Below are 10,150 nucleotides of genomic sequence, written 5' to 3'. Positions count from 1 at the left end.
GTGTGACCTCGTTAGGTGGTCTGTGTATCTTAAGGTACAAGATAATGGCCACAGATGCAAACTGGATTTGGACCGTGCTGTATGTAAACAACAGAGAGAGGCACACTGCACTTTTGGATCTACTGTAATGGAGGATATTTATATTACCAGTGTGTGTACACATGAATACGCACATGTAGTCAATGTACATATTGTAGTGATGTATGCACGGTTCCCACAGACAGGACATTTCAGACAGGAAGTTCATCAGCAGCTAAGCAAGCACCCTTCTTCTACGGAAGAACAACCACAGTACCAGCAGCAGAGTCCTGCGAGCCCACACTGATGCATGTGTTGAGGGAGAGGAACCCGCAGAAGAAATGAAACATCTCCAACTGTGTTCAAGAACATTATCAGCAACCCTTCTCTTGATTTCTCTGATGTAGTCAATTGCATCACTTGCAGGAGATACTGTAGACATCTGCACTGATGCACTAGGAGGGACAGCAGGAGGGACAGCAGGAGGGACGTCATATTTGCATTTATTCAGTGTCTTGTTATTCAATTAACCTTAATTAACTTGTAAATTCTTAATTAGCTCTCAAAGTGTTAGTGAGTGGACATGTACCATATACAGTGGTTGCAGACTGCAATACCACAGTACAGTACTACAATACCACAGTACTGCAGTGCAATACACTACCACAGTACAGAACTACAATCCAATATAATAGTACAGCACTACAGCATAGTACTACAGTACCACTGTACAATACTACAATACCACATTACTGCAGTCCACAGTACAATACACTACCACAGTACAGGCCAATATGACAGTACATCACGGTAGCACAGTACTACAATACCACAGTACAATACTACAATACCACAGTACTACAGTACCACTGTACAATACTTCAATACCACAGTATAGTACTACAATACCACAGTACAATGTACTACCACAGTACAGAACAACAGTCCAATATCACAGTAGAGTACTACAGCACAGTACTACCACTGTACTATACAACAGTACAGCACCACAGTACCTCGTTAATCTCACTTTTGATCTGTCTTTCAATGTTTTTGTCTCATCTGGAGGAGATTAATGGAGATTCTTCACAGAGATCTGGTACTTGGCTCATCCTGCAGGAAGACATGTTGAAGCATATTAGTGACTGTTGTACATGTAGAAAAGATACAGGACAAGAAGATGCAGTAAACACTGTAGGTGAGTCAAAGCACCTTCTCATCAGACAGGCTGTGTGCCTTGGCTGCAGGAGCCCTGGAGAAAACCCACTACCACTAACAGGACGCTGGCTGGAATACATGCAAGAGATCAGACAAGCAAGTGAATGAACAACATCAGAATATCAGACAAGATGCAGAAGCCAGCAGCTGTGATAGACGTGACAGATGCATGTGACGGAAACACCAAAAGGGAAGAACACGAAATACGAAATGGAGAAATACCAGGGACAGACAGAGGAAAACACAGGTGCCCCTGAACAGACCCTGGAAATTATATCAATCACAGTCCAGAAGACAGCAGTCAATTGGAAGAGCAGAAATCAGCCATTCCCCCTAGAAGAAGGTCTGTATGTGACAAAAATAAGATACAACCGTCCACTGGAAAGGTGAGACAGGGTTTTTATTAAACATATGTGGTAACATAACACATACTTCTTCCAGGAAGTTTACTCTCCACCAACATGAAGCGCCTCGTTGTTCCTAACCAGATCTTTGCTGCCATCTCGTGGTTATAGGTTGTAGGTGCTTCCTTTAAATCTTGCAGCAGTTTACGACAACAGCGCGACCTGCTTGACGGCAGTGAGCTGATATATTGGACGCGAACATGGCGGCTGCTCCGGGGGAGAGTGACGGTTCAGTGTCGGGAAACCCAACAACGGCGGACGGGAGCGGCGAGCATTCGGCCTCGGAACACGGCGGACCGTCGGAACACGGCGCGGAGCGGAAGCCGGTGTGTCTCATAGTGCTCGGCATGGCGGGATCGGGCAAGACGACGTTCGTGCAGGTATCATGGGCACAGCATTAACATAACCAGCGCTCCCATTAACGTGACCAGCGCTCCCATTAACGTGACCAGCGCTCCCTTTAACGTGACCAGCGCTCCCATTAACGTGACCAGCGCTCCCATTAACGTGACCAGCGCTCCCGTTAACGTGACCAGCGCTCCCATTAACGTGACCAGCGCTCCCGTTAACGTGACCAGCGCTCCCGTTAACATCGCCAGCGCTCCCGTTAACGTGACCAGCGCTCCCGTTAACGTGACCAGCGCTCCCATTAACGTGACCAGCGCTCCCATTAACGTGACCAGCGCTCCCATTAACGTGACCAGCGCTACCATTAACATGACCAGCACTACCATTAACTAGACTCATGTGTACGGTGTGGGTGGAACTGGTATACGTGTAAGAGATGATGATGACTGACCCATTAACCCATTAACGTGACCAGCGCTCCCATTAACGTGACCAGCGCTCCCATTAACGTGACCAGCGCTCCCATTAACGTGACCAGCGCTCCCATTAACGTGACCAGCGCTCCCATTAACGTGACCAGCACTACCATTAACATGACCAGCACTACAATTAACATGACGTTTTTTGTGCTTCTCTTCCAGCGACTGACCGCCTACCTTCACTCCCAGAAGACGCCGCCCTATGTTATTAATTTGGATCCTGCAGTTCATGAAGTCCCGTTTCCAGCCAATATCGGTAACGAACTAGATGGTTCCGTCACTTGGTTTTCAAACTAATGAGCATGACACGATAGCTGGTCGGTTCAAGCAGAGTGACACTGAGGAGTCATGTGGGGCGATGGGGGTCCAGTGTGGGGCGATGGGGGTCCGGTGTGGGGCGATGGGGGTCCGGTGTGGGGCGATGGGGCTCCGGTGTGGGGCGATGGGGGTCCCGTGTGGGGCGATGGGGGTCCCGTGTGGGGCGATGGGGTCCGTGTGGGACGATGGGGGTCCCGTGTGGGGCGATGGGGGTCCCGTGTGGGGCGATGGGGGTCCCGTGTGGGGCGATGGGGGTCCCGTGTGGGGCAATGAAAGTCTTGAACCCACTTCTTTCCTGTTGTGTTTACGTGCAGATATCAGAGACACCGTCAACTACAAAGAAGTTATGAAGCAGTATCCTTTTCTGAAATTCACTACATATGGTTGTTGTTTTCAACCTTAATTAAATTCTGACTACTATTGAATGACACTAAAGCACATTGACTCTTTGACTCGGTGATTCAGGTATGGATTAGGGCCAAATGGAGGGATCGTCACATCTTTGAATTTGTTTGCAACAAGGTTTGATCAGGTAGAGTCAATCTAGGAGCGGCCTGTTGATGTCACTGTTTGCTATATGCAGGTTTAGCTGTGAATAAAAATATTTCTTCTTTCTTGGTCCCATCAGGTTATGAAGTTCATTGAGAAAAAGCAAAATGATTCTAAGTGAGTGATTGTCTGGCGTGCTGACAGTGCTGGGCAATATATTGCTTTGAGGTCTGTTAGTGTTAACAGCACAGTCCCTTAAGCTGTGATTGACCGTTGCAGGTATGTATTGATTGACACGCCAGGACAGATCGAGGTGTTCACCTGGTCGGCATCTGGAACCATCATTACAGAGGCTCTCGTATGTAGAGGGTTTTTTATTATTGTATAATATATACATAAATAAGTCTTATATGATTTCTAAAGGTAAGGAAAACTTGAAATGTGTGTGTCTGTCTGTCTGTCTGTCTGTGTGTCTGTGTGTGTGTGTGTGTGTGTGTGTGTGTGTGTGTCTGCCTGTCTGTCTGTGCGTCTGTGTGTGTTTCCAGGCATCATCTTTCCCCTGCGTGATCATGTATGTGATGGACACTTCCCGCTGTGTGAATCCAGTCACTTTCATGTCCAACATGCTCTACGCCTGCAGGTCAGCGCTTCTCTGTGCGTTTCTCACACTGAACTGGTTTCCACCACTTCTAATGTGGCCTGAATCATCTGGAGATGTAGCGTTGCAGGAGGACTGATGGACTGAAGTGGTTCAGCTGTTTGACAGACTGTGGCTTGTTTTGTTCTTTAGCATCCTCTACAAAACCAAGCTTCCTTTCATTGTGGTCATGAACAAGGTAAGAACCTTCACTAGATCACTCGAGAACCTTCACTAGATCACTCGAGAACCTTCACTAGATCACTCGAGAACCTTCACTAGATCATACGAGAACTAGTGATGTCAAATTCGAAACGCAGAATCGAACTGTATCGATTCATTTGAACAGTGTTCCGAAACACTGTTTCAAAGTCCCTATCAAAACGGGAAAGTCACGTGACTGTTCCTAAAACGGGTTTCGTTACGTCACGCTGTTTCAATACGTTTCGAACCTTTTTGCGCGTTTTAGTCCGCACTTAAGTTCAAGCAGCTGGTCTGAGATCAGAATGTTTACTGATTGCTTGTAATATTTAATAAATATAACTATATTTATTTATATTTGTATTTATATAAATATAAATAATCAGATTTGATTTGATTTCCCTACCTTGCAATGTAAAATGACTAATGTCCGCTATATCAATCCACTGACTAACTATTGTATCATAATGAAAAATACATCTTAATCATTAAAACAACCCTGTTCTCTGCAAAATATGTTTTCATGACTAAAATGTATTTAGGAACACAATATGGTATGGGGGAATATTTCATGTCATATTTAATTAAAAACACATTACTTCTGTTTCTGTTAAGAAAAAGTTGTGGATTTATACCCTGGTTGCCCACTAGATGTCACTGTGGCGTGTGACACAAGAACGTTTCACAAGATCGAATCATTTTCCGAATCAATTGCTTCATTTGATTCGATCTCCCAAAAGCCCCACTTTTACCATCACTAACGAGAACCTTCACTAGATCACATGCTCTTATGCCTTTTCATGCTAGAATTAAGGGAAGCATTCAGTTTGAACATTAATAATGTAATAATTAATGAATTATAACCGAAGTGTTAGCGGATTAGAAACTCTCATTTTCCTGCGTGTGGATCCTCGGCCCAGACGGACATCATCGACCACGGCTTTGCTGTGGAGTGGATGCAGGACTTTGAGGCCTTCCAGGACGCATTGAACCAGGAGACGTCCTACGTCAGCAACCTCACCCGCTCCATGAGTCTCGTGCTGGACGAGTTCTACACAAACCTGCGGGTAAGATCTGCACATCTCAACATCCATACGGAGCTGCACACACACCCCCTTTACTCGACCTCCAGGATAGATTGTACACTGGGTTCATGTAGGCAATGTTCCAACTGATCTGGCATCAGTTTTTGATGTATTTGTTTTTATTAGTGATACAAAAGCAGGCACGATACGGTACAAATGTCAGTTTAGACAAATTGCCATTCGTCCTTGCTGGTGACTGTTGGCTAATTCAGTTCTGCTACACGAGGTTCCTGAGATGATCCCATATATGATGAGGGGCGTCTCATGCCACCCAGGTGCTGGAAAGAACTTCCACTGCACGGCGTCACTGGCTGCTCAAACAAAGACTCAAGACTCAACTCTTCACTGAAGCACTTAGATGTAGTTCTCACTTCCTACTGTTGTCTTTCTAGTCAGGTCTTGGGCCTGATGGCAGTTTTAAAACTGGCCTATTTTCACGTGAGGATATGAATTTGACACCACAACCCTTCTGCAAGTCACTCTGCACAAGGGTGTCTGCCAAGTGTCCTAAACATCAAATATCTGGCGTGAAACCGGTTGTGACACGGGGCCCAAATCTGCTCACTTCCCCTAAACCTTTATTTTTTTCCCTCACATTTTTCTCACGTTTGGAATTTCTGCTCTGTTGGCAAGTCTGTTGTTCTAGAACACACTCAAATCCTATGAAGAAACGTGCCTTTCTCTGACCATCTCCACAAATGTGTCTCCATGTCCTCTGTGTTGGACATTAATACCGCATTGTCATGTACATTACTTTTTAGATGTCTTCAAACATCGTCTTTATAGTCATATTTCAGGATTGAACTGAAGTGAAGCACAAGGATGTTTTTCAGTGTGGCTTCAGGAATTTCGTTCCAGTCAGACAGCAGAGAGGACTTGAATCTAGACTTGTTGTGAAATGTTGTGGGATTAATCTGTAATAACTCTGAGGAAACATCACCGAAATGTATCTTGGAGAATCTTAACAACTCCAACAATAATCTCAGATTGTTGTCATGCCAGAATCCACGATTGATCCATTAATCATTCCAACAGTATCTAATCTGAGATTAAGTATGATGCAAGATTGTTAAAAATCCCAACTGAATGGCCCCTCCCCCCTCCCGTCAATCACACAAGCTCCTCCCATCCGATCCTTCAACGCCTCTCACTCCAAAGATACGGAGACATGCAAAAAAGTGTCTTACAAACAAGGAGGACCAGCTGTTCACTTTTGATTGGTCAATGCAGTCGAATGATGGTAAAATGTCACTGATTATAGCAGCCAGGACATTTGGCAAAACTTTGTTGGTATTCATTGCCCAAACCCAGAACCATTATTTTGATTATTTTAGCATTTTTATCTGAAGTGTTCTAAAATGCAGGTCGCAGCTATTTTTGTCTTTTGGTTTATTTGTTCGTGAAAGAAGGTTCTCTGTGTTTTGGAGTAATAATTTGCTTAAACTGCTGAAGTTCCTCTTTGAACTAGACATGCGTGCGAAATCCCCACGAAAGCCACATGTTCCTGTAGGTCCTGAAGTGTTTGCGTGCGTTTGCAGGTCGTCGGCGTGTCAGCTGTGACGGGTTCAGGACTGGAGGAACTCTTCGTCCGGGTCACAGAAGCTGCCGAGGAATATGAAACGTAAGACTTCACGCGATGCTCCTGTCCTTTGGAGCTACAGAACCCTAATACACGCCAGTTCTTAACCCTCCTGTTAGTTGAGTCAGTGTTTAATATGCAAGCCAGTCAGATGATGGAGGAATCTTGTTTGCCCTGGTTGCTTTTCAACATCAACTGACTGAGCGATGTTGTTTGTCTCTCAGAGATTATCGTCCTGAATACGAGCGTCTGCATAAGGAGCTGGTGAGTACATAAGCGTGTGAACCCCAGACACAAACTCCACGGACCTAAACGTTGGTGTTCTGAGACGAGGCACGATTAGGCCAGTGCTGGGGCGGTTTTACGTGCGGCCCTGCGGGGGGCGGTTCTGGTGCGGGTCGGTTTAGCGCTGAAGGGACCCGACAGCCAGGATGTCGTGTTCTCCTTTTAGGCCGACGCTCAGACCAAGAAACAGCAGGAACAGATGCAGCGCCTTCACAAGGACATGGGTGAAGTTTCCATGGAAACAGCCCCGCACCCAGGTACTGCAGTCAGACGGGGGTTCACGTTCATCACTCCTGAGTTAACGGGCCAGACGGACCTGAGGGGAGGGGGCGGGGTTACAGCTCTGTGGGAGGGAACATATAATGCTGCACTGTGTTTTTGTTTGTTTCCAGAAGCTGCGGACGTGGGCGGTCCCAGCGATCTGATCTTCACCCGCGGCAACCCCGAAGAGGACGAAGGGGAGATGGATAGTGACACTGATGACATCGATCACCAAGGTAACGCCACTGGACACCCCGCCGCTTCCCTCTGTGCCGCCCTGGGAGGGCGGGGCAAAGCCCAGCACCTGCTGTTGCTTGGAGAGACGTTGCCCGGGAAACACCGCTGTGCCGGATGGCAGCGTTTGGGTTTGATTTGGGGCATTTTAGCCTCTTTTCCGCACTTTTAAAAAAAAACATTTAGAAAGATAAAGGTGAGAATAACGAGTTACATCACTTTGCCGCGGTGATCACGGCTGTTGGACCCGGCGGTTCCGGTGGTAGCGTTGACGTCTTTGACCTCCCCACAGCTGCGGAGCAGAGGCAGGAGGAGCCGTCGTTCGGGAGCTTCCTGAAGGAGAGGAAGGAGCTGGTTCAAGCTCGCATCAGGAAGTCTCAGTGATGACAGCAGGGAAGCCCAGACCTTTGACCTTTGACCTTCTGGACTTTGGGCCGGAGAAGTGGCCTGGCGTCCCATAACCGACGCGTAACAACGGAGCTGTGATGTTTTGGCACAGTGCAAAATCACCGGAGCAACCGCGCTTTTAGAAAGGGCGTCCTTCTTGAAGTCTCCCGTGTGTGCGGTGGACATTGTGGTCTCTCATTTGTTTGTATTTATATACGCTGTGGTCTGGTATGTCTCCTCCCGCTGTGTCTGTCCTTTGTTCAAACCAAACCACACACTGCATCACTGCGCTTGTCCAAGCTCACGTGTGGACTGCAACATTTAGATTTTCTTACCCAGACAATAAAATATATTTTTTATCTAAAAGCGCTTCCGTCTGTCTGTAAGGTGCCGAGTTCTGCAGTTCCTGCCGTGGTGTTCAGGGTTTCCACTGTGCCGTGTTCAGGTTTGCGCTGCTTTGCCTTCAGATGTTCCTGGACGGGCTTGGCGTGGAGACACCAGTGCTCCCCGGCTGCTCCTCCACCCTCGTGGTGGGGGGGGTGACGGAGGAGGGCGTGGGCTTGCGGGCGCCCGAGCTCCCCCCCCCCCTCCTCGTGCATGACATGACACTGGGGCAGAGAGCAAACAGCTTACAGCTTCAAACCTTTCTGGTCATGAGAATGCTACATGTCTTGTATTAACTTTGTACACATACTAGAGAACAAAGTCAGCCATCATGTCAGACGTGTTATTCAGACAATGGCACAAGTCTATGGGAACTCTTTCCTTTGTTTATGGCAAAGCTGCAAGTGTCTCTGTGAAGACTGGAAGGCAAAACTCAAGACTACGCTGACGGTGCCGCTGTGGGTCGTGTGATGTTGTCATGGAGACGGGCGGTGTGGCATTCCCGTGCTCTTTCATGCTTTTTCGCCGTGTTTTTGGATCTGCGTGGGTGACTCATCTCCTGAAGTGTGTGTGTGTGGGTCGTACAGAGAAGGTAACCACGGCAGCCGTCTGCCGAGCAGCAGTGAGTCACGCGGCGGTGGTATTTAACGCGGGCCTCTCACTTTACTCCTACCTTATGGAGATGTGGTGGTGGTGCTGGCACACACACACACACACACACACACTCAGAACGAGGAACACGCATCTCTCAGAACAGAATGTAGAGGAGTCGTGACATGAACCAGCGCTGAATTTGAGTCTGTCAGGAAATGTCAGGACGCCTACTGCAACAGCGTGTCTGAGACGCGGGGAACAGAATGGATAAAAGAACATCGCCAAGCCATAAAAATACGCCTCCTTGCCAGAAGATGTCGACGAGCCTTGTGAAATATGTATATTCATGTTCATGTTTTCATGCAAGATTCCAGTTCATTAAGCACGTTTGTGTTAAACGAGTTGGTATATGTTGGGTGCCTGTCGTACTGTGCAACACATGGTTGGTGTGGAAGGAACAGCTGTGGTTGAGCAGAACCCGTACAGAACGTGGACCAGGGAGACCAGGACCTGTTATGGAGCATGAGTAACTTTAGGTCAAAGCAGTCGACACCAGGACAACTAGGTTACTTGCATAATAAACCTACAGGTGTAATAATAATAATAATCAGAAAGTTCCATTTATTTCAGCAATTCAATGCAAAAAGTTATGTGCACATATATGGATTCATGACAAACTGATCTATTTCGATCTGTTTGCAACCAGCCTGTGGCCCTGCTGAGGTGTTATGGAAGTCTGGGTTGATTTGATAGAGGCCTTCAGCTCGTCTGCATTGTTGGGTCTGGTGTCTCTCAGCTTCCTCTGTGAATGGCCTTTGATGTTAAGGAACATCTGTATGCATTAGTGCCTGTAATGGTCTCTGCAATGTGGAGTGTGATTGTGCTGTGTTGGGTATTGTAGGATAGACCACTGTAATGGGATGGTGTTGGGTACTGTGGTGGTCTTTGGTTGGATTGTTTTTTGTTGGGGGGCTGTCTTTGGTGTTGGGTGCTGTGTTGGGGGCTGTGTTGGTGTTGGGGGGCTGTGTTGGTGGCGGGGGGCTGTGTTGGTGGGTGTGGTGTTGGGTGGAGGGTGTGTGGTTGGGTGCGGGGCCCAGCGATGCACTGGAGGCCAATGTTTAGGACGGTGATGTCATGCTCCTGTAGTGCGGGATGAGTGATGTCATGCTCCTGTAGTGCGGGATGAGTGATGTCATGCTCCTGTAGTGCGGGATGAGTGAGGTCATGCT

At 47.4% G+C, this 10,150-nt stretch overlaps 1 protein-coding gene and 1 long non-coding RNA gene across 3 annotated transcripts; one reads left to right on the top strand and one right to left on the bottom strand.

Annotated features, from left to right (window-relative positions):
* Positions 1 to 587: 587 nt before the first annotated feature.
* On the bottom strand, positions 588 to 1,730 carry LOC143480838 (uncharacterized). The gene is made up of 3 exons (XR_013121897.1): positions 1,669 to 1,730; positions 1,231 to 1,305; positions 588 to 1,131 (listed from the first exon to the last, which is right to left on the bottom strand). It is a non-coding gene; the product is annotated as an uncharacterized LOC143480838 (long non-coding RNA).
* A 75-nt stretch (positions 1,731 to 1,805) lies between these two features.
* Positions 1,806 to 8,303, top strand: gpn1 (GPN-loop GTPase 1). Of its 2 annotated transcripts, none has more exons than XM_076978699.1 (14): positions 1,806 to 2,020; positions 2,630 to 2,723; positions 3,100 to 3,139; positions 3,251 to 3,317; positions 3,414 to 3,451; positions 3,554 to 3,632; positions 3,820 to 3,914; positions 4,065 to 4,110; positions 5,033 to 5,179; positions 6,736 to 6,818; positions 7,001 to 7,040; positions 7,228 to 7,318; positions 7,457 to 7,558; positions 7,849 to 8,303. In XM_076978699.1, the coding sequence occupies exons 1-14, from the start codon at positions 1,841 to 1,843 to the stop codon at positions 7,938 to 7,940; spliced, it is 1,194 nt and encodes a 397-aa protein (XP_076834814.1). In that variant the 5' UTR covers positions 1,806 to 1,840; the 3' UTR covers positions 7,941 to 8,303. The 2 variants fall into 2 exon arrangements, with proteins under 2 accessions (XP_076834814.1, XP_076834813.1); XM_076978698.1 differs by having other exon boundaries at positions 1,807 to 2,020; positions 7,454 to 7,558.
* The last annotated feature ends 1,847 nt before the right edge of the window (positions 8,304 to 10,150 follow it).

The sequence above is a fragment of the Brachyhypopomus gauderio genome, chromosome 17 (genome assembly GCF_052324685.1).
Source record: "Brachyhypopomus gauderio isolate BG-103 chromosome 17, BGAUD_0.2, whole genome shotgun sequence".
Taxonomy (NCBI): Eukaryota; Metazoa; Chordata; class Actinopteri; order Gymnotiformes; family Hypopomidae; genus Brachyhypopomus; species Brachyhypopomus gauderio.
Note: the sequence above shows the minus strand (reverse complement) of the source record. Positions and strands in the feature narration are given on the sequence as shown.